The following is a 27,992-nucleotide window of genomic DNA, read 5'->3' as shown; positions in this document are numbered from 1 at the left end:
TTAAATAGTTTATCTATTTTTACTATTAATCCGTATCCTACAACTTCTCTACTTACCACTGTCTACATACACAAGATTTATTTTATTAATAAAAATAAATAAAAAATTAGAAAAAATAACTGATAACCTCTTTAGACTTTTCGGATCCTATCTAAAATCAAACTATAATATCACTCTCAATACATTCGTTCAGTGAAACTCTTATAACGTATTCACATATTTATATTTTAAATTTATACTTAATGTTATTATATTTAATATTTAATATTTTTTGTTGCAACAGACACTTATCTAGTCTTCAAACTAAGCGCCTCTTCATAACATTAACCAAAGCAAATCCCTCGTCCTCACTCAAACCCCGATACCTCCCCTCGTCGCCTTTTCCGCCCGCGCCGTCTGTCTCCGATGGCGATGGAGATTCCGGCGGAGGTGCGCCGCTACTGGCTGCCGATCCTCCTCTTCACCGTCGGCTTCCTGTTCCAGCTCCTTGTCCTGCCCCACCACTTCCCGCCCACCCACTACGACGGTGAGAGCCCTCGCCGTCCCCGCCTCGTGCTCTTCCGATCCGACGCCCGATCTGGCCGCGCTCTGACTTTTGAGATTGCTTTTTGTTGGATTGGGTGGTCGTGCTGTGTGGTTTGAAGTGCTGGGAATCGAGAGGTTTGCGCTGGTGGAGCAGGTGGTCGAGGCCTACGAGCGGCTCTCCAAGGAGTGGTGAGTGTCATTGATCCGATTTAAACGATAGTTTCTCATTTAATTCTGCGTTCGTAGTGGAAAGTGCAGTCCTCCAGGTGGGATGTAGACGAGTAGTTTAAGTACAAGGTGGTCTTAGCGGGGTATCTACTTGTTTATGGCTTTGTTAGAGGGATATTTAGTTATTTGCCACTCAATTGGTGCGACTCATCCAAACTGCCATTATTTTCGTGTGCAATTTTTGTGATGCCATCAAATCTGCGAATTCTTAGTTGTATACCACTTTGGACCCTTTTGCCCGTACCTTTCTTCTTCCTCCATCTCCTTCCTATGCTGCTCCCTCTCCTGTCCGAGCTGAGGTCGTTGGCCAGCCGGAGAGGTCACCATCGTTGCGTGACAGCCATGGACTCGCCGTTGCGCCCTCTTTCACCCTCAGCAGTCATGCAGCTCAGCCTGTGGCAGTCTTGGACCTTGTCCCCGGCGGTGGCCATGGAGCTCGGCCTCGCCGCCGCATCCCAAGGCCGCGGTCCAAGGTGGTGGAGAGGAGGAAGAGGGAGCTCGTTGGTCCAAGGGAGGTTCTAGACCGGGTTCGCGTTATTTGTTGTCGCCATGGCCGCTGTTGTGCGTCCTTGCCGCAGGGGCCGACGACGGTGGCTCTTGTGAGCTGACGAGGGAGAGGGGGTGCTTATTGACCTTGCCCATGAGCACATCTCCGTGACCTACATGGTGACCACATCAATCATGCGGAGTCCGTGGCAGTGCCAGAGGCAGACACGACGGCAGCGGCGGCGGCAATGGCCGGAGCAGGAGGAGAAAGATGATATAGAAGAGGCAAGGAAGAAGAAAGGGGTAAAATTGCCCATAGTGGTACGGAAATAAGCAATTCACAGAACCAGTGGCAAGAAAATAATTGTATACCGAAATAATGGCAATCTGAGAAAGGCTTTCCGATTGGGTGACAAATAAATAGATTTCCCGTTGCTAGAGGAAAAGTCAGTCTAGTTTAGCTGTTGCGTCTATAGGATATATATATGTTGTTTGAACATGATCAGTGCTTGGCTATGCTTGCCTAAATTTCTAGTTTTGAGATGGTGCAAAACATTACTATTCCTTTTGCCACTCCAGTGCATTAGTAAGATAATTTTTTTAGGGAAATTAACAAGGTATTGTGAATGGATGCTCACTGGTCGCCTGGCTGTAGCTGCTAAGGTTTTCTTATACAGAGTTTAGTATGTGTGGGCACCAAGCTTGCAGTGTTGAAATAAGTACCATGAGGTAATAATGAGTTGAGGTGGAATGTGACTCCAATGAGGGTCTTCAGGCGTTTCCAAATATTGAACTGAGGAAATCATTTGGGCCAAACATACTTCCTTTGCTTTTCCCTTAAAGTTCTTGCTTTTGTTCTTTTGGATATCTTCTTTACAAAAACTGTGTGACCTTTTTGTTGATCTTAACTCAGGCTGTCTGAAACGAATCACCAACCAACTGTTGATATTATAAAGGTGAGATCCAAATCCATAGTTCTGCCTACTAGAGACTTAGTAATGTTCACATCATGCACAGATCATTTCATAGAAGTGCTTCTATGTTGATTTCATATAGACAACTTTCCATGCTGCATTGAAGCATCTTCATAGCAGGTTCACTATTCATGTTTCTAGATACAGTAATTGTTTGGTACCTCTACTCTGTTTCAAAGTTGCAACTAAAGGACTTGCAACACACATTCTGCCATTGAAGAATCATCAAGCTTATGAACTGGCAGTTCGGCTCGGCTGTCGTCGCTTTTCACCTTTGCAAATGTTTGGTGTACTGAAAGGGGGAAAGGGGTCCCGTAATATAAAACTTCACAATTCTTTGATGTTTTACACAGATCCGTTATGCATACGAGCTTTTGACAAACCAAATTTTCAAGAGGGATTATGATCTTTTTGGACTGGATGAGCATAAGGTTCTCTCCCTCTCTTTCTCCAATGAATTTTTTTCTTTTTTTCTCCCTTCTGTGTCCTTTCTGGTCTAACCTTCAATTATTCCTTTTCATCTGGTAGGATGTCCTTGAGAGAGTCAAAGTACAATATCAAAAGGAGCACTTTCTGAAAATAGACCTCCCATTGTTGAAAGATTCTTTTGTCGGTAAGTTCTGGGTTATCTAATCTCTTGTATATTGGACCCATGATTTCCTTGTTTTTTCGGTGTTTGACATAAAACTATTTCAATACCATAGATTTGACTGATAACTCCACCAATGTACTTACACATGAGTCGTTTATGCCTGCTATTGCTGAAGAATACCCGCTGCTCATACTGGTAAGATGGAACATAGAAGGGCTCTTTGCTTTATGCTATCTCTGTAAGCTTCTAGTGTTGTATTTACATTACATTTGCACGATTTTTAATACATTATGTTGGAAAGAGTCTCTGGACTGCCAGCTGATTATTGCTCTATTGTGTAGGTTTATTCAAAGGGGAGCCCTCGTTGTGCTCAGTTTATTGAGTACTGGAAACAAATTGGTATGTTCTTCATTCTGACTTGGCTGCCATTTTGTGTGTTGCTGCCTTTGGCAAAACAATTAGAAAAAAAAAACTCGACTACAGGGAGAAGATGTCCCCTTGGCTGTCTTAAGAGAGAGGAGTGCCGACCCCTTTAGGGAGGTACTCACATGACCTAGCAAAACAATTAGACACTTAATGAAAAACACAAGTGACAGCCTTACTTGAAAGTATTTACTGTGGAAGAGCTATCTTGGATCAACTTTTAGTTCCAGTATCTTATATATCAGTTGGTACTATTGAAGGAGGATGAATGAAAATTGGACTTGTGATAAACTGCAGTTGTGAGACCTAGAAAAAAAATCATATTCGTTTATTGTACAACTCTTCTTTTAAAGTGGCATGCCATTTGTAGCGAGAATCATTCTGTTATAATCAAATGTGCCTACTGAAATATTTGGATGGCATGAACTTTTGTCGCTTTCAAGCATTCTATTTTAGATTTGTGATTTAAGATTGAGGCCATTTGTTGGGTAAGCAAACTTTAAGATTGTGGCCATTGAGTTCATAGCATTTTCCATTCCTTTTACAGATAATCTGTTGTTGTCAACATTACTACTGACTAACACTAAAAAGTTTTAAGCTTCCCAAAAAATTCTCCAATTCCAATTCCATGCCCCCCCCCCCCCCACTACAAACACACCCAACCCCACCCTGACAATAGTTGATTTCATGATGTAGGCACTCTACTGGATGGTGTTGCCAAAACTGCTATGGTAGAAGTTGGTGATTCTCAACTGGCTGGTCATTTTGCAGAAAAAAGGTTCTCCAAACAGCCATTTTTCCGTGATGGTATGTCAAGACAACAAGCCCTGTTAATCAAAATAAAATTTGAGCTTTAGGATAGTTTAGATTTTGCAGGTGTTAACCAGTGCAACATATTGACATGCTATTTTAAGCATTGTTGCATGGTTTTTGTCAAACTTAGTGGGTAAAATTAGGTCAGTGAGGGAAGTTGATAAAATGAAGTTTAATTGCTACTGGGAATATGTGATAGCAAAAGAGTGCTCAAGATTGTTGGCAGAGTTCATCATTTGTGACTGGTGAATGGGGAATTTTTTCAATTTAGTGAGTATCAACACAAAGGCTTTCTAGAAGTTGGCCCATGTTTAAATGTTAATGTTTAATAATGGGAAAATTTGTATCCTTTATTTTTGTTAAGAAAAAAAGTCCTCTTTCATGCAGGTGTACCAGCTCTTGTTGCATATCCTGCTAACTGCAGAAGTCCATACTGTTACATGAGGTGACTATTTTGGTCAGACTATTGATTAGAGAATACAGAAATAATAAGTTTGTGACCCATCTAGTCCTGTTGTCTTTGCGTTCACATGGTGTAATTCTATGCCATGCCCTTTCCAATTTTGTGATTTTTTTGCGAGAAATGCACGTCTGTGCTAAAGACATGCCGTATGGTATGTGGTCTATATAACCTTGTTTCTATGCCTAGGTACCCAGGCGAGCTCTTTGTGGATTCTGTTGTTGACTGGGTTGCAACATCTGTCGTAGGATTGCCTCGGATTTTGTACTATTCAAAGGATACATTGGTGGGTTTTATGATTAGCTCTATTTCTTGTTTATTCTATCTATTCCATTTATGTGATTGTTCTAAAGAGTCTTAAGTCAAAGTAAGTTGTGCAAAAGGCACTTTTGTCTATATAATCTATTATTTGAATTAGTAACTAAGATCAATATGACCTATTGAATGATAATTATGAAGTTGCATTCGTAGTTCATTTTTAAATATCTTTTGTTGTTGGCTGAGGTTTCATCCTTTTCCTAGTTAGGGGCAGTCAGGACTGAGTTTCTTATTCACTTATTTATTTGGAACACCTATATTATGATATCATGAATCCATTTCAATTGCACAATCCTAACCTACTGGCTGATGAAGTATGTAACTATAAAAATACATAACCAATAAATACACTCTATGCATGATTCTTGTTGTGTTGCAGCTTGTTGCCTTGTTCATTGTTGTTCTTCAACAATTGCTGTTAAGTTAGATAGGCTTTAGCTAAATTATGGTTCTAATGCAGAGCTGATACCCATTTCAGGGGCCCCAGTTTATTGGGAAGAGCGGCCATCATAAGGTACACTAGATTTCACTGTATATTATGTGACACACTTGTGCATTGTAGTTATTTGTCTTATGGATTGCATCATTTTTCTATGCTCACCTGGAGCATATGCTTATGTTTTATTCTAAGGGAAGACATCTAATCTTTCACGATAAACCCTTTTTTTTTTTACGGAAAACTGTGAGGGAAGCCCCTACTGCAGATCTTTTTATTAAAAGACTAGAGTATATATACAGAAAGGAACAAAAAAGAGTAGGGGAGGAAGGAAAGAATAAAAGAAGGGAAAGCATTAACAAAAATCTGCAGCCAGGCTAAGACCAGCAATTTAAGAGAAAGGTTCATTCTATGAGTTTGAGCAAAGACTGTCTCCTTGAAACAATCCTTCCATCTGTAGAAGTTTGCTGAAGATCTTTCAAAGATCTTAGCATTCCATTGTTTCCAGATTTCCCAGGCTGCGATAGAGAACACTTCCATGAAAAACTTGTGCTGGAAATTGTTTCTGGCCTCCTGGATCATCTGAAAGAAGTTCAGCTCATGATTCCAAGACAGACCAATTGCTGTCCAACATCACGATAAACCTGTTGGAAGGCATAGCATTGAGAAACAAAACGTGTGCAATTTTGTAGTGCTTCTTTCTTTGGCCAATCAGAATTGGTCATGCCATCTTTTGCTTGCATTTCATAGGTCAAGGTTATCTTTTTCTCAAGTACTGGAGAGCGTGCTGCTCCATTCCTTCGCCAAGCTGCCCAAGAGTATTCGAGCTATGCATCATTTGCTTTTGTCCTATGGAGAGAAGACGAATCCCAGATATGGTGGAATTCGTATGTGCTTGCTGTACAATTTTCTGTTATTTCTCATCCGTTCTTTGATGGTACTTTTATATTTTATTTTTTGTGATATATTTGTTAGTAAACTGGCTGACAAATGTGAAAATGTCATCACTGAGTATTATTAGCATTTAAACCTCTGTTACTAGCAGAATCTGCTGCTTTTAGACGTTTGTTCTTTCGCTTCATCTTTCCAGTAATTACTGCCATCCATATCTACTAGTTGATAAGTAAATTTCCTCATATAACCTGATATTCTATTTATATTTCTTGGCCAAGAATCACTTAAATCCTTTTTATTTGCTATATCTTTTCCCTGTTTCTCTGCAGTTATTGTTTTCATGAATAGAATTATCATCATCATCATCATCATCATCACATATCTGATTTGTGTTACACATGCCGTTTCGTATGTGTATACATGTTGTTACATATGATGGGGCATCCAGCCTCAGTCCAATAGAAGAGTCTTGACTCAGCTTAGGTTGTCATTTACTGATTCAAATTGTTGGACGTTAGTTGATGGTCAACTTCCTAATCCTTTGCCCCACGGTGCTATTTTGTCTATGTTTTGATACCTTAGCTTTTGAGTTGCTTATTTTTTTTGCATAAAGAAACTCTTGTTCAGATAGTTAGGGTTAACAATCTGAAAACTGCATGTTGAGATCTCTGATAGTACCTACTTAGCTTCCAAAAGATGTGATTTTAAAATTTAAAATCAATCGAGCTACTGCAGATATACCTTCATGGCTCCATCTGCTAGTACATATGGTAAATTGGTCACACAATCTTGTTCATTAGTATCTTACTTTGTCTATTCCGGATCAGGTTAGGAGTGGAATCGGCTCCTACAATCGTTTTCTTGAAGGGACCAGGCACAAAGCCTGTAGTACACCATGGCAAGATTCCTTCCCCTCTCAGCTCTTTGATTTTTGCAATGCGGAGTTTCAGGCTGTTGTTTGACCTCTAATTCAGGAACTTTTAGCAAGTCAGAGTTCACTGAGATGATGGAGGAGCATAAGCACCAAGGTATTGTTAAACAGTCTGTGAATCAATAGTACACTGAATTATCAAGCTATCATGGTATCATTGATGATACATATTTTTTACCTGAAATAAAACATGTGCTCTCTTCAGTACACTCACTTCTTTCTTGTTTTTGTTTAGAACTGCGACAGCTAAGAAGTGACACATCTTTGGAACTGGGTTGTGATGCTAGAGGCCATTCTCGTGCTGGCATTGGCTCAGCAATTTGGTATTGTGTCATTGTCGCTGGTCGACCTGGCGTAGAACTCAGTAAAAGGAGAAAAGTAAGTTTCAATAGCTAACTGCAATGGACAAGTTGGTGTGGTTTATCATCTGAATAAGTTATTTGAGTTTCGTTACTGGTTTGCTAACTGTATTGCTTTTGTGATTTGAAACTAGATTTTGCGTGAGGCCCAAGACCAATTGATAGGGGCTGTTGACAGAAGTGCTACTGGGAATGTGGGTAATTTGGTAGAGATACTAAGTGCGGCAACTGCCTTGAAAGATAACAGGTTGACCTTTGTTTGGTTAGATGGAGAAGTACAAAAGGTAGACTGCTTTAGAACCTCAACTATTTTTCTCTTATTTTCTTATCATACCTAGTCATCTTAGGTATAGGATCTTATCTACTTTGGATGCTATCTATTTTTAGTTGGAAGGCTTAGATTGATTTGTAAGTGCTGGCTCTATATAAGGCAAGGCATGCCATCCTTTTGTTATCAAGCTAGAAAAATGAATCAAAGAAGTCTCCCCCAATCTATGGTCTCCTCTTTCTCCTGAAGTCCTCTCCCTCTACCTACCTCCCTCCCTCCCTCCATCTCCCTTCAACTGCTTAGTGGATAACAGTCCTGGAAGACATGTTCTCCACCAAATGAAATGTTCATCTCAATGTGTATTATTGGAAATTCTGTTAAGCTTGTTCACGTTCTTTTGTTCTTAATTCCCATGTACATAGAACCAGAGTAATGGAAACACTTCTGATCCTGGTTTCAGCAAATGGCTGGGTCGTGCAATTGTCAGAAATCAATTAAGTGTGTCTTCTGGAAAAAAAAAGTAGGGCAGGTTCTTTGCTTATTCTTCTGAACAATATATATTTTGCAGCAAATTTGTGCCTTCTACCTTGCCACTGATTATAATAGAGCCTGCGGTCCTAGAGGCTTTGGAGATGACAATGATAAACCCGAACTGTTCATTGTTCGTTTCCAAAGAAATGCAACATATGAGGCGCTGAAAGCTGAGAAAAAGAACAATCTTGTGGAGGCTCTCCAGGGACAGCATACTGCTGATGCCTCCCAGCTAGTGGCAAGGTACAATGGTCCAGATGAAATTCAAGAGGTGCGGATTCTGATGGTTTATAGTGCATTATCCATGTTCCTTTTGACCAATGTAATTAGATCAAGTTAGGTAGCTCAACACAGGAAATCAAATGCATTGCTAATTCTGTACCTCTTAACTAATTTTGCAGATACACAAGTGGATCTCTCAGATTATCAAAGATGGAGATACTAGAGAAATTCCTTACTTTGTAAGTGTCTTGCAGGTTACAGTACTATATTTTGTAACTTGAATCTTTCAGTCTTCAAGATTGTCCATTTAGTTAATGAATCTTTTTGTATTAGATTGTCTTCCAGTTAGCGAAATGAAATCTTTACGTTAAAGAATGCTCTTAAGTCTCCCTAGCATGTCTTCTTAAATGAATGGGGAAAAGGCTAATATGTGAAATGAAATGTGAAACTTTCACATATCTTTTAAGAAAAAGAATACCAAAGACGCCTTACCCATTGCTAGACTTGTCCATGCTTGGTCCGGTCTTTATGCAATGTATCTCCGGCTTTTATAACAATCAGCATAATTTGATCAATACAGCTTGCCTCTAATCATTGTTGTATTATGAACATCCTTTTTTTATCTTCTCAAGCACCTAGATTATCCTATATTCGTTGTTAGCACTAGCAGTAAAAATTCACCATGGTTTGAACCTTTACTCTATATGGTAGAGGTTTCTGCGATTGTGGCCTGAGCGTTAATCATACTGATGAGAATAACGCTTTCACTAAATCTGATAATAATGTTTTCAGAGAAGTTACATTGCACAAAGTTTATACCATTCTTCCTCAATTGTTAATTCGTTACGGTGTCCTTTTCTGTGTAGACTTCAAAGGTGCCTGATCTTGTACCTGAGGAAACGAGTAAGGATTGGATAAGAAGTACCAAAAGTATCCGCTCAGCAGGGAAGAGTCTAAAAGAGAACATTGGTTTCCATTTCCAAGATTACCTAACCGACCCAAGGATTGGTCCAACTTTGCTTATGTGTGGATGTATTTCACTGGGAATAATATGGCTCAGGAACAACCGACCAACTCATAGTACTTGTCAGGTAAGTGCATGTTTGATTGACCAGCCAAATGAGTATTCTCTTGCATTATTTACTGATTCAAACAACTTTGGATTTCCTAGGTCCCCCTTGTCTAGATTGTGACTGTAGTTTTGCATCATATATGGTCTACATACATGCAAATTTTGTAAACTGCAAATATTATTTTCCTTTTTCATTACGCATGTCACATGTTTAGCTCTTCTTTTCTTTCCACAAAAAAGAGTTTGCATTCGATAAAAACTTACTCTTTTCCCCTAGCAAGTCAGAACATACTGTTTCTTGCACTTCAGAAAGTAGTATTATGTTCGATTTGTCATTGTCAGCGTTCCTGAGTTCTGACTGTATATTGTCTCTCATAGGATAAAGCTCCGAAAGACAAGACCAAGAGGCGTCGCCCAAAACTTAGCACGTCGCTCTTTGGTCAGCCCTCTGATTCTATCGCTGACGCTGAACCCAAAGATGCTCGTCAGTGGGAGATGACGGACTCAGACTCGGACTCGGACTAATGAATTGCTCGTTAATTTCAGTGTTTCAGACTTGACTTGCTGCAAGAATGTGTCGAAATTTGCTAAACTTTGTATAGTTGGGCGGTTGCCCTAGTTTAGGCTGGCAGAGCATAACCAATACAAGAAACCGTAGGTCACTGGTCAAATACTCAAGTTGTATCTTCATCAGTAAGCTGTCCTGTGACTCCTGGGACGACATGATTTTTCTGTAACATGCATCTATCCATGTGCTTGTAAGATGACAAGGCCGGTATAGATCTCTTGCGTAGTATATCAATCTACGCTGTTTCATTGCAGTAAATTGTTAGATTTTTTTGTTAGTTTAACTGGAAACCTTTTGTCTCCAAAAGGTGGATGACGTGCCGCATGAACTACATACGTTCAGATCTGATGTACTCCATATGGTTTGTGTCCAGACCAAAATTTAGATCTGATGTATATGGTTTGCCAAGTTTGCAAGTGTCCAGACCAAACCTGAACCATAACTTTGCTTGCAAGTGTTGGTTTGGGCCATTTAAATTTTTTTTAAAAACATTCAAAGTTTTGCTCGAATTTCGCTGTCTGAAATTTGAGTAGCTAAAATGTTGGACGACGATTGTATGTGATATGACTAACGAACCAGAGGCTTGCTAAATTTGGCGACAGTTTAAAAGAGGAGTAAATTTTTGGAGCTAGCCGAATTCTGACAGGTGACTAATTGCTCAATAATCCCCAGTCGCAAGCTACACTGCAACTTTAAGCACTCTGACGTCACAATCTAGAAACCTTCTTCCACACTAATCGCACTCGCAAGCCAAGACCAGTCCCGTGACTCCCCGATCTCCGGCCATGGCCGCGCGGCGCCCCGGATCCACCGCCCCCAGGTCATGGCTGCTCCTCCTGGCCGCCTTCGCCCTCCTCTGGGCCCCGCCGCCGGCGCGCGCCCTCCGGTTCGACCTCGAGTCGGGGCACACCAAGTGCATCTCCGATGAGATCAAGGTTAACGCCATGGCCGTCGGCAAGTACCACGTCGTCGGGCCCGACCCCAACTTCCCCGACGCCCAGCTCCCTGAATCCCACCGCATCTCCCTCAGGGTGACGTCGCCGTACGGGAACAGCATGCACTACGCGGAGAACGTGCAGTCGGGGCACTTCGCCTTCACGGCAACGGAGGCGGGCGACTACCTGGCCTGCTTCTGGGCGCCCGACCACAAGCCTCCGGTCACCGTCGTGTTCGAGTTCGACTGGAGGAGCGGCGTCTCGGCCAAGGACTGGCCCAGCGTCGCCAAGAAGGGCAAGGTCGATGTGAGTATTTCGCTCCCCCCTCTCCGGTACTCCGCTTTTTGCTCAATTCGGTACCAATCCGGTTATTTCGCCATGGTTAACTTGCCCTACAGCGATAGCGCTGGCTAGTGATCGACTTTGTTGGATTAAGCAAACTGATCCTAGGTGCCAATTTGTGTGTAACAACAGGAAATATAGGTCGAAGGCTGTTCTGTCAATTCGGGTGCTTGGATGTGGAGTGAGTAGCGAGTTAGTGGGTTTGGAATATTTTGGTAGGAGTAATTTACTGAGTTGTGCACGGAGATATGTTTGTTGACCAATTCTGTGCCACATCGATGTTTGGGAGCGTTTGCCAAAGTTCGGTTTGGTAGTGATTTTGGTGTGTTTGTACGTTGGCCTGCTCGATTTTACTGGTTTGAGCTCTTCAGCTGTTGGTATACTGAAGTAAGGAAGAATGTTTAGGTTCAATCTGGGTATGGAACATGTATGCTTTTGTAACCTTTTTACACGCTTCATTATTGTGTTCTTTGTAGGTTTGCTACTTTTTGTTGAGCATTATATTTTTAAAGTGGTAGATTGATCTTTTCTAGCCAGAGGCTGGGTTCAAGTATGATATAGTTGTGTGATACGGCTAGGGATACGAAGCGTACTCACCCTCTCAAGGAGGCTCTGAGCAGCAAATTACATGGACTCTAAATTTATTTCATTGCTTCCAATGCCAATTATCCTCAGCTCTTTAAATAGAGCCAGCACCTAACAATTCATCTAACAATTTTATCTCTAACTAAACCGAATAACTAATCTTATCTCCAAGCTAACAATTCCTATCTCCCAGCTAAAGATTCTAACCAAACCAACTAACTAACCGAAATCTATCTCCATCCATCTCTAACCTTCTGCCGAAGATACTTCTCCATAACATTGTGGGATTGGATTTTTGTTTTTGTTTTAAATGGTTGTGGGGTTGGATATTTCTTTTTGTTTAAATATGTTGGTGTGGTTTTGGATTTTGAATTAAGTAGCTCAAATTTAAGTATATTAGTAACTTCGTGCTATAGTTCAATTATCTTTTCTTCTATGTGGATATGGAAAAAGGTAAGCTCAGTCGCCAAAAGGTTGTTTTTACTCTTTTGGTGGTGTTTTTTCTTGGTTTTTATAACAATGTGTACTTGCCAGTTTCAAACAAGTTGTGCAGAATGGTTTGAAAATGCGGACCTGACTGTACTGGATGAATTGCAAGTACACATTTGACATTTGTATGTTTTAATATCTGACTTGGTGGGATTCTTTTACCTGTTTTAATTATGCATGACTTCTTGCAACTACATTGTGCGATTTAGATTCTAATCGAACAGAGGTTAAATAAGCCTATCCCTCTTGGCACAAAGTTCTGTAGATGAGGACTCATAGAGATGATATATTATGAATTTAGGGTGCCAGGATTTCAGCATACAACCATTCCATGTTAATGCTGATCATAAGCGTATTGTTTGACTCTTTTTCCTTTTTTTAATGGGAGAAAAAAAAGACTCATGCTTGCACTTACAGTCTTTCAAAAACTGGGCGTGTTTGGGGCCTTTAGGTAGCTTATCTGCTTCGCCTTGGAAGCATACTTTGGGTTTGTGAATGAAACAGTTAATGCTGTCGAGGGATTGAACAATAACTGATCTTGCTAATAATTGTGTGCCATCTAGTATTTGCTCCTCAGGTTCGCTATTAGCTGTGTTAATACTGCTCAAAGTCATAATCAATTATTCAGACTGAGAACCCTGACCTTGTCTTGTTTTGTGAGAATGGCCTGCTTATATAATAGTGTCGTGTGCCATGTTGTTTCTTACAGCTAGTACCTCCATTCATGCATGTGTTGTTGCTTGTATGTTGCAGATGATGGCACTGGAGTTGAAGAAGCTAGGGGAGACTATAAAAGATATCCAAGAAGAAATGTTTTATCTACGTGAAAGGTAGTAAATATTATCACCTATAACTGACAGGCGTAAAACTAGATTTTGTAAAAGTTTGTGAGGCAATTCTGATATCACAATGTTGCCTTCTCATGTGCCCAGGGAGGAGGAAATGCAGAACCTGAACAGGAAAACAAACTCAAGGATGGCTTGGCTCGGTTTCCTCACGCTTGGCATCTGCTTATCTGTGGCGGGTTTGCAGCTGTGGCATCTGAAGACCTTCTTCGAGAGAAAGAAGCTGCTGTAGTCCTTCCATGATTCACGATAGATCACAGCACAGAATGGCTAGGTGTAACTTTTTTGTGTGATCCCATGTAAGAGACGATGTTTGTCATACTTGAGAAATATGCTTCAGTGTGCTCAAGCCCATCGAGTTGAAATTCTAAAAAAGGTTGTAAAAAACTAAAATGTCTTCCGGTCGATAGTTCATTGTGATTTGGAGCACCGTGTTGTTTTCCGTTCTGTGCTTGTGAATCTGAACTCTGAAGCTGTGAAAAACAAGACGTTCCTGAGCCTTTCTGGACTGCCACTGCCACATGTAATCGCTGGTTAGTCTGCAATCATCATAGAAGTAGTAGCAACGTTAACAGACTGGCAAGTAGCAACAAGGAGCCTGGCACCAATGTCCAAGCAAAGCTCGAGGAACGGCGCCTTCCAGATCCACCTCGGCCTCAACACCGACGCCGCCACCAGGTTGGTCTATTGTCGGATTCGGTGGTACAGTAGCTGGAGTATGCTCCGGCAGTCCGGCTGCTTGTTCTTGTGCCCAACAGTTTGGTTATCAGTTTCAGTGAAAATTGAGAATGGAGCGTCGTGAGATGATCAATTCATCTAAAATATTGCATCGAAGAATCTGCTTCTCCAAATTCTACAGGTATACACAGACCGTACCAAAAAAATATCCAATCTTTCTCTTTATAAAGTTCACAGATAACCTGTTTCTCCATCAAAGGAACACTTACAAAATGCACGATATTTTTTTTTTACAGTAGAAACGGAAAACAGTTGTAGTATCTGAATATATTCACACACACCAACCCTCCACACTCAAGCACACACTCACACACATGCACACGTCTATAACTACACACTACACATAATTTAGACAATCATATCCATAGTGAATCAACGGAATCATCCAACACTCTGCAGACGACAAGTACATCGTATTTTTATTGTGCCTTCACACATGAGGCAATGGAATTTATTTTGGGGGCAAGTCCCGGTGAGACCCTGGCCGATCTAGGGATCGAATCTGAGTGGGTAGGCTGCCCATCGACATCTAGGGATGAGAATAAAAAGGGTAAAACTCGGAAATTTAGAGATTGTTTTTGAACTTCTCTGATTGTAGATGCTAGAAACGATATTTAAAAAAATAAAAATAGAAACGATATTTAAAAAAATAAAAATAGAAACGATAAAACTATACAAAAACTATAGCTTAAACGATTTAAGCCACTTCTGATTGTTTCCGAGTTTTTCTGTTTTTGGATCGGAAATTTCCGACAATAATTCTTGAATTCCTTGGCCCACGGTGCACGGCCCAACATTCCAGGGCTCCAGCCTCGAGGCAACAGCGAACAACCCAGTCCGGCAGTCCCGTGCCGTCCGACTCCTGTGAGACTCGTCACTCGTAGGAGGTCCGACCATTACCCATCGGCCATCGTGGCTTGGTGCTAAATTGACGGACTCCAATGCCAGCCGCCGCCCGCCAGTGCCAAATTGATGGACTCCAAACCCTCCAGTGTCTAATTGTGCTGCACAGATTTCTATTTCAAAATTATGCTCTTGCCCCTTCCACTTAATGGAAAAAACAAAAACTTGTGTTTTTCAGTATGTTCAGAACATCTAAACCCACTTTGAAACTAAAAGTGCTCATGGAGTCATGGTACATATGGTGATCGACATGCTGATATGTTGCTGTGTTTGATAGACATAGACTGAGCAGAGGAAGCTAGATAGCATGCATGTTTGATAGTTTGAGGCTACGTTATGTTATATATACGTCATATTGACATGAATCAATATGACATCAACTTTTTTTACTATTTATGCTCAAAAATTTGCTAAGAGAGTTAATGACATCAATATATATATATACCGGTATATTTTTGTCTTGATAATATAATTTTCGATTTTCTCGTATTATTGATGTCATATTTGTTTCTAGCATTATCATTATTGACTCGTTTCCGAACAAAAAATATGAAACTGAACGTTTTGATCGCTACCGACATCACTACCACTGAGCTGAGGGCTCGTTCTCTGAATGCACGAGAATGCACAACAAATTCACTTTCCATGTCTGCTGAGGCCTCTCAACAACGATTTGAAGATCCGAGAAATTGGAAAGGGCAGGAAGCCATCTGAGCCCCAACCACCTATAGGTTCAGAACTATAGTCTAATAACTCACATTTTCAGAACCTAAGCATAGAAGCAGCGAGAGAATCTGAAGAAAAGAAAAGATGCGGTACAAACAAGGTTTCTGTTTTCTTTAGCATAAATAGTAGCAAGTAAAACAGCACGAAAAAGTGGACGTCTCAATGGACCTTTCTCGCGGCACCTAATTTTGTACATTGATGAATGTCAGATCTCCCAAGAAAACCCCATTCGAGACGCCACCTGTAGTAATGAATATATGCACTGCTACTGGAACAAATGCCAGTGGTTATCGTGTGTTAAGTGCTCCTTCATCTTCTCAAGCTTCTTGAGGATCTCTAAGAAAGATGGTCTCAGACCGATATCCGCAGACCAGCATAGCTCAATCAAACTGCAATAAAAAAAAACATGTTAAAATACTAAAGTCACAAGACACTGGTTTACATCAACATGGCAACGGTAGAATGTCAAGGGTTGTTTGGCTTGTACATACTCCTTCAATTCAGGAGCATATCCTTTCCGGAAAGCTGGGCGATGCCCATCTGCCACATGCTTAGCAGCCTCATAAGGTTTGTAGTTGGAGAAAGGTGGATCGCCTTCCAACATCTATAATCAGACGAAATATTCCTTGTCATTCAGTAATATAACTTACTTGCTGGCTTATTTTTTAGGTGATGAAATTACCTCATACAGTATCATGGCAAAAGAGAAGACATCAACTTTCTTGTCGTATTTCCGGTGCTTGAAAACTTCAGGGGCCATGTACCGGTCTATGTTTGTACGAAATCATAACAATTAGTTCATATGAATTCAAGAGAAGAGATTCAAAGGCAAGTGGCAGCTCCTGAAACTCACAGCTTCCTGTCTCTCCAGTCATCTTGTATACATCATTGGCATGCTGAGCTTTGATGATCTTACTGAGACCAAAATCTCCAACTTTCAGGTGGTTGGCAGCCGAATTCACTAGAAGAATGTTTCTAGAAGTTGACACATTACGTTAGACCAGGCCAAAAAGCTTCTCGCATTAGCAAAAACAAGAAATCCCACAGACCTTGGTTTTAAGTCCCGGTGAATCACAACATTAGGCTCATTATGAAGATAGGCCATTCCCCTGCAAAAGAGAACATTAATAGAGAGAACATGAATCAATATCACGCCGAAGAATTACTGGAACCAAACTACTAAATTGAAAAGGAACTGGGCCTAGCTCAGTTGTTTGAGGGTGTGGAAGTACGCATAAGCCACCAAAGTTTGAGTATTCTTCAGCGCGGATTTGAGTACCTATTTCTTCTTAATAAAAGCCACCTAGTTCCTCCTAGGTTGGTCGAGTTTTTTTTAACTACTACATGGAATGAGTGGAAGTGTGACCCATATGTGGTGAGCCAGAACTTATTGAAATTAAAAGTAAAGCATATCAGGACTCCAGAAATGCTGACATAGCATCAATCATTTGAGTCCAGATTAAGTATGATCTATTATGTACTAAGAGTCCAGATTCAGCACAAGAGGTGAGCGTACCTTGCAATGTCTAGTGCAAAATTAACAGCAATAAGTGGGCTGAGTGAACCTTTCTCCTTCAGATATTGATGAAGATCACCCTGAGAAATGCATTTAACTTAACATGAGCAGGTATTCCAAATAGTCCAAACAGAATGACAGTTACTTACAAAACAAAATACGTACTCCTCGTAAAAATTCAGTAACTAGCATTAGAGGTTTGGTTTCTGTGACTGCTCCAAGGAACTGGACAATATTTGGATGTCTCAGCTTTATTAGCAAGTTCACTTCATGCTTGAAATCTTGGCTGCAGATCAAGCAAAAATTTGCTAAGAGAGTTAATGAGAATGCATACACAAACATGTGGCAAAAGGCTAGAACACCTACAGCCCACACCTTTGACGAGAATCAGTTAACCACAATTAATGCAAACATCACATCCTAGTCAATCAGTTGGAGTAGACAAGAAGGTTGACAGTTATTTTGAAACAGTGGGAGTCCAAGTGACTATGTGAACAAAGCTTACTTACATCACCAGCCTGTCATCAGATAGGGATGGAAGAATGCGCTTGACAGCAATAGGTGTTCCTCGCCAATTTGCTTTCAAAATTTCACCAAAAGAGCCCTGTCGTAGTTTGCAGGTTTGACGAACTTAATATAACCCATAACAAAAAGAACTAAACACCGAGTACAGTAAATAGTTTCTTTGCAATAGATATGTCCATTAACTTCATTGTATTTTAAGTTTATTTTCAGTGGGAGAGCTAGACAGCCATTTATCTCTTCAAATCATGTTTAGCACCATTAGGTCATGCTCATGTATTGCATCTTGCATGTACACAAAATCTGTTCATCGGTAATTAACTTTAAGATGCAAGCGATGAACAATTTCTAACCTTGAAAATGAATGGTCCGTTAGTTGACTAACCACCAACATAATGGCAAGTTTCAAATACACAACGGTCAGTTTGCACAACATGAGAAAAGCTTAAGACCATCTATAATCAATAATGGCTAACAATATTGACTTTGAGTATTTATCAGCTGTCATGATGGATAATACCAAAATAAGTAAACTATGCTAATGCTTTATCAAATAATTGCATTAAGTAAGAGCTGTTTCAAGATCTGTAACCTTTCCAATGATAACTGCTTTTGCAAAGTCCAATTCAAGTGGGTTAATCTCCCAGTCAGCCTTGTTGGTTAGAGGTGGCGGAATTGACTTCGGTTCAAAATGGCTTCCAGTTTTCCCCTACAGTAAAAAAATCAGAGAAATCCAAAGTATATGAGAAAGATTACATGATGCATCAGCCTAGAAAAATCATGATATCACAATGACCAATTTAAAAGCTCTTAGCCCAGTAGAGCATTCATCCCAACTACAACGAGCATAGTTAATTTAGTTGTGCGCGAAAGGTGCATTAAAACTCTCCATTAACAGAACAGACAAACCAGTATGATCTCCGAAACTGAATTCCATCACTTTGTGCATCAATGGCGACACAGCTGTTGTACATTCTGCCATTTTTAACTGATACACATGTGTAAAGCACGAAGATATCCATGTTCCAAATAATGCACCGTTTACCTCACCTAACATTTCGGCAAAAAAAATTCTGACACATGCAAATATGACACCTCTACTTCTGATAACAATATCTGGAACCACATATCGTGGATACAAATTCAGAAACATTACGCCGAAAACAGCTGCAGAGCGATACATAGGGGACTCACCCACCAAAAAAATCCATACCATACAGTGACTGGTGGAATTGGAATACCTGGTGTTCAAGTTACAAATTTAGTAATCTTGAGCTAGTGGTTAAATCTATACAACCCTAAAACTTTGCAATGCAATAACCACGGAAACTTGTTAAACCGAATCCAAGTTATCAACCACGTACATATGTCAATCCACCATGCTCCTTGAGCAGCTCGATCATTGCCTGCCTCTTTGCTCCCTCCGCGTCAGCAAGTGGCTGCACATAAACCAAAACCAGCGATGATTCCAAATGTGCCATCATAATACTGAGTTTGGACAAAAACCAGCCTATGTTTACACCTCTGCAACACAAATAGAAGCAATCAGCAAGCAAAAACCAAGACGTTCCACACCAATTTTACATCAAAGCTTAGCATCAAACCAAACCAGCAACAACAGAGACTGGATGCAAGTGCGATACATTGTCTATCGACGCAACAAATATTAAACAACGATGCTTCAAAACCCGAATCAACCGATCATTGCAGGAACGACGCATTTGAAAACCAAACGTAGCACGAGCCCCCACTAGCAGCAGAACCTGCAAATTCGCAAACACGGCAAGGTCCAAACCCTGAACAAAACAGGTATCCAAGTCCAACGCAGAAGATGACAGGACGGCCATTCAACCGAATCAAAAGCTTCAGAGCGCAAACTAATGGCCATAGCAAATCGTCAATTCATCTCGTACGAAACCGAATCCAACCGCAACAGAAGCCATGAAGAATTGAAGATCTCAACCCGAATCAACAATCTGAACCACTTCAACACGACACGAGCAGAGCCCAAATCCAGCCCCAGCACCGACACCTTCCACCACCAAACACGTAAAGCCCCCAAACCAAACGCCCAGACGAGGGAAGGATGATCGGCGGCTCGCGCTATCAATCTCACTCACCGTGTTCTGCCATCGGTCCTGGGCGTTGACGTCGGCGCCGTTGGCGATGAGGCACTCGGCGACGTCGTGCCAGCCGTGGAGCGCCGCGACGTGAAGCGGCGTGCGGCTGTCGTAGTCGCGGGCGTTGACGAGCGTGGCGTCCTCCTCGAGCAGCTTCCGCACGGCGTTGGCGTCGTCCTGGTGCGTGTGCCACAGGATCAGCGACGTGCGGGCCACGAGCCCCTTGTCGTCGAATCGCCGCCGGGCTCCCCCGCTCCCCGACGACCCCGCGCCGCTCCCCACGACGGAGCCCCCCGATGCCGCTTCCTCCTCCGCCCCGCTCATCTCCTCTCCCGCCCTCGGAAGTCCGTCGCGTGTCCGAATGAATCCGATGAGTGGCAAGGGTTTCTCTCTCTTCCTCCTGCGCCCTTCTGGAATCCTACTATTCCGGCGCGGGGATTTTAGAGCTGTTTGGTTAGGGTCAAAAGAAGTTTCTATAGGAATGTTTGTTCACGTTCATCATTATATACAAACTAAAAAATACTAAAATCAAACAGAAAAATATATAGAGATGATCATACTACTTCTAGTCATTAAAAAATAAGAGCAAGTAACTCATTAGTATTGGAGTAAATATATGCATGCACTTAAGGGTATAGCAGTAAAATGAATCATAAAGTATCTTTGTTACCACAATGGATAAACAATTTGAGACAGATACTCTCGAAACCATAGACAAATATTGCGAAACGGAGGAAGTAAATTTTATCCGTACTTTAAAAAATTGGCTTTAGTTTAATTCAAAGTTAAATTTTAGTTATATTTTTTAAAAAATTGACCAACTAAATTTTTTCTATAGTGTTTTTAGGTAAATTTTAAGCCATCAAGTCACCTATCAAAATTTATAACTAGTCAAATTTTAACTTGATTTTACAACCAACGTCGTTTTAACATCAAAATTTGATACTAACTTAATCTAATCTCTGACTAAACTTTAACTTAGTATATTGAGACAAAAAGCAAACAGCCCCTTATTCCCCTCGGGCCGCGTTCGCGATCGGATCTGGAATGCCTAGCGCTACTAATCACAGCCTCGCAGGGTTAAGCGAGCGAACCCGTTTGCTTAACCCGTTAACCGACACCCACTTGGCTGGTGGTGTGTGCCAGCGTGGCATGGCCCGGCGGCCCAACTCTGGCAACGCACCAGTCAGGAGTGAGTACGGGTGCGTCCAAAACCGGCGATTTTTGCACGAAACGGCGCGGTTTTCGCTTGCCTTCCGCACAAAAACCGGTGATATTCGCACGAAATTGGCATCAAGCTGCCGCCGTTTGAATCATAGGCAAAAGAGTTTTAATAAAGTTGACCAAAATTACAGCAAATTTAAATTAACCAGTAGAAGATGGTGAAGTAGAAAAATAACTACAAGATGACATGTTAGATTATTTTTTATCTTGTAGATTATTTTTTATTTTGAACAGATGATATATTGAATTTGTTATTCGATTGTACTGTTAGTCTGCTTTGTTATTCGATTGTACTGTTAGTATGTTACATCATAGGTAGCACTGGTAATAGGTCAGATCTAATTTAGGTGGAGTAAAATTATGTTTGACCCGAAACTGCTAGTCTCAATTTGATTCGAACCCAAAATATAAATATACAAAAATTAGCACCCAAACCATACCTGCTAGGTGCTTTTCGAGTCTAACCTTCCCTTCTCTCTCAATGGTGGCAAACCAGCAACCTAGATCTATCGTGACTAGGAAGGAGGCATGTGGGGCGTGTGACAGTGGAGTAGGCGTGCATTGGCAGCAGGGGAGTGTGATGGTGGCGGCATGGCTGCAGGTAGCAGTGAAGGGGTGTGGTGGCGGCTGGAGTTGTGGAGGAATGGGGTTGGTGCAGTCGAAAATTTAATTACTCGGGGAGAATTTCTTCACTAGATCATCTAGTATGAGTGATGTAGATGATTAGATCTAGCCGACTGAGTTTAGTGGGTTGTAATTTGTTGTTTCAGCGATCCGATAGACATTCACTGTTGAACATTGAAACTAAAGTCGGATCCAATTTAAATACCCAATTCGATAGATCCATGAATAAAAAATAAAATCTGAATTCAAACCTATCAAATACAGAACCCGTAGGAACCGAATCCACGGGTCGAATTGGGTTGGGCAAACGCGATCATGCGTGCTCGCCGTCGCGTTCCCTTTCCGGCTTCTGCTCACCGCCTCACGGCTCGGAATAAACAAAGACGCGTGCTTTTCCAGGCACCGGGCAGCCTGACACGACACTGCGTGTATCTCACCGAGTGCTCTGATTCTGCACTGACAGTGAGAGGTCGATGAGCTTATCACCGTCCGCCATTCATGGCAGGAGTCGGCAAAAGCAGAGGTCGGCAGGGGACTGTCGAACATGGATTTCAGGATTTGATCCCAGGTTTCGTTCTGGCTTTGTCGACCCCGTCTCTGCAAATTAATCGATCGTTTTTCCCTTTTTATTTTTCCTTGTTGTCATCTCTAGGGCACTGATAGTGATATTGATATTTTGTTGGACGAGAAAGATATTGATTGACTTGTGTTTTGTTGTAATGACGTGAGCATACTTATCAACATGTCATTATGCTCCGAAAAAAAAAACACAGATATATTCATTGGCTCAATCTCTCTTTCTCTGGTAATTGACCAATTGGGGAATTGCAGGGTAAAACATAGTCAACAGGCTTATCTAATATACTGGTCCAGATTAACAATTTACGTAGTGATGTTTACAAGATAAGTTCCGGTATTGTATATTGGTACTATCGTATGGATACATATTGTACAAGACTTCAACATCGAGGACCAAGTTTACCGTGATAAGAAATAGAAGGCTGGATAATCACCGCTGGATGCCTCTTTTTCGAAATAGGCGAGCTAATGGTTAAGCCAGAAACCACTGCAATTAAACAAGCTTATTTGGACATTCTCCTGGAAAGCAAAAGGTGCTTGCAAAAGGAACAGACGGGAGGTTAAGGAAATTTTGGATGTTTCCTCCAGGGAAAGCATATGTGCTTTGTCACTGACCGTACGATTAACAGTAAACGATTTTTTTTCATATAAGTTGCAACCTGACGTCGATGAAAAACGAAAAATCAGGTAAAGTAGCTTCGCTATTTGCGATGCATTTGCATCAGCGAATCAATCAAGAAAGACTTCGATCTCAGTGTACATGATGAACAATTTGGGACGTACTCTGAATACGTACTCCTAGTATGATCCAGAGTTTTGCATTTGTTCCTTTTCAGAGATATACCACAATCTATGAAGGTCAAGTGTGTAGCCTAGCGAATGCTACGACTAATAGCAACTGCACACATGCTCCTACAGTAAAATCAATTTAGGATATAGTAATTTTAAAAAATAAAATAATATAACATAACAAAATAGAGATTTGCATATATTATATAGGCTAAAGGTGGCAACAGAGCGGGTCAGGTCAAGCTCTGCGGGTTTTAGACCTAGCGGGAGTTGGTTCGGGTGAAGAATTCACTCCGTAGGATCATTGGATCGAGGCCTTGATCCGAATCAGGTTTGGGGTTGAGACTGCATTTGCCCCTGGGCGTGCCCCGAAAGAAACAAGCCTGGCCAACAGTGGAGTCACCACCCATAGTCCACAACCCATTTTAACATTGGGGCTCATGTGCGGCCAATGGCAGCAAAATTCATTGTCCGCTCGTCCACTCCGTCTCCTGCCTCTGCTCTGCCTCCTGTCTCCAGGTCTCCTCCCTCCTCTGCTCCGCTCCAGCGGTCCTGCCTCCACGGTGCCTTGCCCGATCCGTGTGATGTGGCAATGACAGAGGCCACTGGATCCTGTGTCCGTGCGACGCGCTAGCTCCGGAGGCCGCTGGATCCCGCCCCCGTTCGACGCACCGGCGGAGGAAGCTGCCGGATCTTGCTCCCTTGCGACGCGCCGATAGAGGAAGCCGCCGCTCGATCCTGCGCCCTCGCTCGTCGGTGGGGGAGGACACCGCCCGAGGTCGTGCAACACGGCGGAGGACCCGTGCGAGGTACTGAGGTGTCAGGTCTTGGGTCCCCTGCTGGGGCCAGGGTCGGGGTCGGGGTGCTTTTGCTCCCGATATCAATATCGGGCTTGGCTGGGTTTAGTGTTTTGGATTTTGGGTTTTGGGTCGGATGCGTTCTCGCTCCACCCGACTCTGATCCATCCCGTAGGCACATCCTCTCCAGAAAGTCAACGTTGTAGGCGAAGTGTCGAAGACGGCACACTCTCTGAAAAAATCCGACAGTGAATGTATGGAAGATAAATATTATACGTCTGGATATGGAAAACAAATAATGAAAGATTAAATATGTTTTTAAATATACGGAAGAAAAACATTAAATGTCTATGTATAAAAGATAAATAATAAGATATTAAATGTATTTTTTAAGGAGGAGTGATTTTTTTTTTTACATGGTGACCGAGATCATCCAATTCTACCATAACCATTTGGTAGCCTAGCGTATGGAGAATTCAGGATAGTAAATTTAGAAGACAGCCGTATATAAGCAAATAATTATCAGAAAGCATACTCCACGAACGGACTATATTTTACGTTCATATCGGAGCAAGCACCGGCTTTAAATTTCGATCTAATCATATATTATACTGTAATAGTACTTCGGACGATTTCAGCAAGACAAGCCAAGCAATGGGGTCGAACGTCGAAGCATAACTGCCAAACGTAAGAATGGTTATTCAAGCCGCGGCTGGAGATTAATCCTTGACCGATGACATTGCTGATGCACATCGAGTGCAGTACCAAATAGGGGTGTACATGGGTTGGATAACTAGTTCCTATCTATTATTTGTTCCATTTCAGCTATATACAGTGCAATAGCTAACATCTCCAATAGCTGGTCTATAGCACAATAAACTTTTAATTAGTCCACTCACCCATGTTTTCTCTTAACCAACACCATGAAACTTTTGTCTTGTTTTTAATACCTCGTTGTAGTCTATCTACGTATTAAAAGCTACATTTTCCATCTCTTCTTTAGCTCTCTCCTCCACTAAACAAAAATCTAATACAGACAACTTTATAGCTAGCTGATATGTATTAATGAAGACGCTCTTAGCCTTCTTTCAGAAACTTTGTTCAGCTTTCATGCCGGACCTGGACGTGAAGCTTCAATCCGTCATACCCAAGCTATCCGCAACTAGAGAAATCCTCCAATCTGCAGAATCCATGACAGAATGTGATGTTGAAAGTTCCTAACGCAAGCACCAAAACAAAGTCAAAAAATCGTAACATAAAACTAAAGCCTAGAAGAAAATTACTACTGCATTAGTGAGACCATTTTCATTCATATAACAGACCTGCTAGACATACATGCCTGATGACAATAGTCAATAGAGATCAGCTTCCATGAAGAATGCGTGTTACCAAAAGGTTCGGCAGTTCAATGTTTTCTGGCAAGCAACCTGTACGCAACCAAAGAAAAAACATAACATTATGAACCAAATGTACAAGAGAGGATGATGGATGAGTTCAAGCAATGGAGTGCACTTCGAAAAAATGCGTTGAATGAGATGTCGCAATGGTTCGATTCAATAACCAAAGATGAGATGAAGTAGCAAAGACAATTAAAAGTATTTTAAACCCAAATAAAAGGAAAGATCCGGAAATACCGAAGTTGAAGTCTTCGTCAACTCTCTGATGGCCATTGTAGCATAAGACGATGCTGGTAGAGTAAATTCTAATTTCACAGCCAGCTTCTCTGGTAAGAGATCTGAGATGCCAATAGATTTCGTTCCTACTGAGCTAGCTTCAGTGGTTGGTCCAGAGGTGTCCGATGAAGCTTCCAACCCAGAATCACATGATGGGCAACTGCAAGTCCCATCAGATAACAGTTCATTTGCTTCTGATTGCTGGGTTTTGGATAGAACATTTGCTTCTGATTGCTGGGTTTTGGATAGAACATCTAAATCAGTTTCTACTAAAGGTGCATTGTCATCTGTCTAAGTCATTAGGTCCCTGCATTCGTCAAAAACCAATTTAACTGAATAGCACCAAATATCCTACATGAGTCCGTGTACAAACAGCTTACGTTGTTCATCTAAATTCACCATAAATAGGCAAGCCAAAATTTCAAGGAAACTCAAAACCAAAAGGCATGACACAAAGCATTTGATTGAACAGAACAGTAAAAATCTGTTTGTATTGCGCATACCATTCACAATCAATAGGCTGTTGGAGTACTCAACGGTAACCTCCATTCATGCTTGTAATCGAGAAGTCCCTTGCAAATGGTAATTGTGTCATCCAACACAATAGTCAGTACACAGGGTTGCATATTAACAGAATATATTAAGAAAATGTATGACAGATAAGAACTTTGCTCTGCTGGCCTAAAAGTATATCTGTGTAAGGAACCAGAAAAATTATATGCCCAATAAGCAAGGTACCACATATGGAATTTGCATGGATAAATATAATATTTAAGCCCCCGTTTTCCTTCGGATGTAATCCCAATTCCCACTTTCTGAGGTCACTGTATGGTCATAGGCACCATACATAGGTTTAAAAGAGGAGTCAGCTAGCAACACATATATTTTAGGACAGAGTTAACTTACTTGACCCCGTGGACGCTCTCTATCAGGCTGATGCCATCCTGATCACAAAATTAAGATAAAACATTATAATAATCGTTACAGAAGATATCATTTGAAGGTGTGAAGCTCTATCACTTCTTCATAATCTGAACGGAAGAGTTTTGTTTTCCACAAGTTTGTCAAAAAATTCTGAATCTCACAGCTTTCTCTTAAAAAGAGATTATATTAACCAATGGCAGATGGAACAACCCTGATAAAGTTCATATATACTTCATACCAACTTCGTGTTATAACAAATTATTTCCTCACTATAACTTTCAGACTAGAAATTGTATAGCACAACTATATACTTCGAGTAACATGCGTGTACACCCAATTTTTTTGGCAAATTTCTTTTCGGGGATAAAAAGCCTAAGATGCCTGTACAGCATCTTTATATTCCTTTATTCTATACCACAATAAACTTCTGAAATAACTGTAAAATTCATGATACATATTAATTACCTTTTTGGCTATTTAATGGTAAATCCCTGCAACTTCATTCTCAGGAAGTAATGTTTCTGAACTGCACAATGAAAAGGTAAGCATAACACTCAAATTACACAAGTGTACAGCATACAGCAAGTACTCCTCACCCAGGCAAAGGGAGGACAACATCCTCAAACGTGTAGACTGCCTTCAATAGATCTTGAGAATCAGCTATCTACAAGAGAAGTGCATGATTCGGACTTCCGTTAAAGTAGTATTATGCACAAGCTCACCGTTTGTATAAGTATGCTTTATATTGATTGTCTATGAAAAACCTTCACAGACTGGATCACTTCTTCAGGAAGTGTATTACAAGATATTTCAGTTTCAGGTGAATTAGTATGGCTATCATCATCTAAAGTATCTGTTTCAGTTGCTTCTCCAAGAGGGCACCCCTTTTTGTAAACCAAGTCACCTTCTACAACTTGCGAAATACCTGTGAGTTCAGCCATTAGCATATAAAGACAAAACAAGAGGTATATACTAGTCTCCGGAAAGTCATAGCTTAGTCTTAGAACAACAGCCTGAAGTAGTGCAGCAGAATCCCATGCACGAGTGTACTTACCATACTTTTCAACTCTCATACTTGCAGCATGGTTCCATAGGTAACTTTGGTAACTATGTACATACCTGCATAGCATGGTTCCATTTGAGTAACAGAGCACACCAATAAATACAAACAGATATAGCAGTCTATTCTGACAAAAGGTTTTGCATATTATTTTTCTTAAGGACAACAGAACAGTGATGTAACGCATTCTTCGTTACATGATTAACAATAAAAAAAATGAAAATTTAGGTTCATGTATTGCAACATACATCAGTCTGAGTGTTCTAGGTATAGCCATTAGTGCTTGTAGGTAGTTGCCAGGGTACTTCTTCAAACGCTGAAGCTGGAAATGAAAGAAAGGATAATTCTAAGCCCCCCCCCCCCATTAATGTGCTTAATTATAAAAAAAGAAAGGAGAATAAAATACGTCCTTCATGATAAATTAGTGAATATTCGGAACATGAAATGCAAAATTCAAGATCAATTTAGCAGGATAAAATGGGAAACTTTTCTGATTTTTTT

The 27,992-nt window shown here is 41.1% G+C and overlaps 3 protein-coding genes and 2 long non-coding RNA genes across 8 annotated transcripts; 2 read left to right on the top strand and 3 right to left on the bottom strand.

Annotated features, from left to right (window-relative positions):
- Positions 1–314: 314 nt before the first annotated feature.
- Positions 315–10,441, top strand: LOC133892557 (uncharacterized). Of its 2 annotated transcripts, XM_062333404.1 has the most exons (20): positions 315–526; positions 645–714; positions 2,153–2,195; positions 2,567–2,644; positions 2,742–2,826; positions 2,918–3,000; positions 3,147–3,204; positions 3,925–4,035; positions 4,429–4,486; positions 4,691–4,787; positions 5,298–5,333; positions 6,006–6,142; positions 6,977–7,047; positions 7,124–7,177; positions 7,316–7,458; positions 7,574–7,723; positions 8,276–8,509; positions 8,640–8,699; positions 9,327–9,551; positions 9,911–10,441. In XM_062333404.1, exons 1-20 carry the CDS (start codon positions 406–408, stop codon positions 10,055–10,057), a joined length of 2,061 nt encoding a protein of 686 aa, XP_062189388.1. In that variant the 5' UTR covers positions 315–405; the 3' UTR covers positions 10,058–10,441. The 2 variants fall into 2 exon arrangements, with proteins under 2 accessions (XP_062189388.1, XP_062189389.1); XM_062333405.1 differs by lacking the exon at positions 5,298–5,333.
- Positions 10,442–10,793: 352 nt separating this feature from the next.
- On the top strand, positions 10,794–13,725 carry LOC133892559 (transmembrane emp24 domain-containing protein p24delta9-like). Its single transcript, XM_062333408.1, has 3 exons — positions 10,794–11,341; positions 13,205–13,281; positions 13,384–13,725. Exons 1-3 carry the CDS (start codon positions 10,886–10,888, stop codon positions 13,526–13,528), a joined length of 678 nt encoding a protein of 225 aa, XP_062189392.1. The 5' UTR covers positions 10,794–10,885; the 3' UTR covers positions 13,529–13,725.
- Positions 13,726–15,732: 2,007 nt separating this feature from the next.
- On the bottom strand, positions 15,733–20,269 carry LOC133892558 (serine/threonine-protein kinase VIK-like). The gene is made up of 11 exons (XM_062333406.1): positions 19,822–20,269; positions 19,066–19,140; positions 18,294–18,410; positions 17,689–17,783; positions 17,345–17,465; positions 17,180–17,259; positions 16,713–16,772; positions 16,517–16,638; positions 16,346–16,431; positions 16,155–16,267; positions 15,733–16,052 (listed from the first exon to the last, which is right to left on the bottom strand). The coding sequence occupies exons 1-11, from the start codon at positions 20,143–20,145 to the stop codon at positions 15,929–15,931; spliced, it is 1,317 nt and encodes a 438-aa protein (XP_062189390.1). The 5' UTR covers positions 20,146–20,269; the 3' UTR covers positions 15,733–15,928.
- A 4,367-nt stretch (positions 20,270–24,636) lies between these two features.
- LOC133893423 (uncharacterized) lies at positions 24,637–26,071 on the bottom strand. 2 transcript variants are annotated; one of them, XR_009904504.1, is made up of 4 exons: positions 26,011–26,071; positions 25,469–25,814; positions 25,157–25,261; positions 24,637–25,051 (listed from the first exon to the last, which is right to left on the bottom strand). It is a non-coding gene; the product is annotated as an uncharacterized LOC133893423 (long non-coding RNA). The 2 variants fall into 2 exon arrangements; XR_009904503.1 differs by having other exon boundaries at positions 25,469–26,035.
- A 159-nt stretch (positions 26,072–26,230) lies between these two features.
- On the bottom strand, positions 26,231–27,606 carry LOC133893414 (uncharacterized). 2 transcript variants are annotated; one of them, XR_009904492.1, is made up of 4 exons: positions 27,486–27,606; positions 27,028–27,356; positions 26,897–26,957; positions 26,231–26,451 (listed from the first exon to the last, which is right to left on the bottom strand). It is a non-coding gene; the product is annotated as an uncharacterized LOC133893414 (long non-coding RNA). The 2 variants fall into 2 exon arrangements; XR_009904491.1 differs by having other exon boundaries at positions 27,028–27,606.
- Between the last annotated feature and the right edge of the window lie 386 nt (positions 27,607–27,992).

This window comes from Phragmites australis, chromosome 15, assembly GCF_958298935.1.
Source record: "Phragmites australis chromosome 15, lpPhrAust1.1, whole genome shotgun sequence".
Classification (NCBI taxonomy): Eukaryota; Viridiplantae; Streptophyta; class Magnoliopsida; order Poales; family Poaceae; genus Phragmites; species Phragmites australis.
Note: the sequence above shows the minus strand (reverse complement) of the source record. Positions and strands in the feature narration are given on the sequence as shown.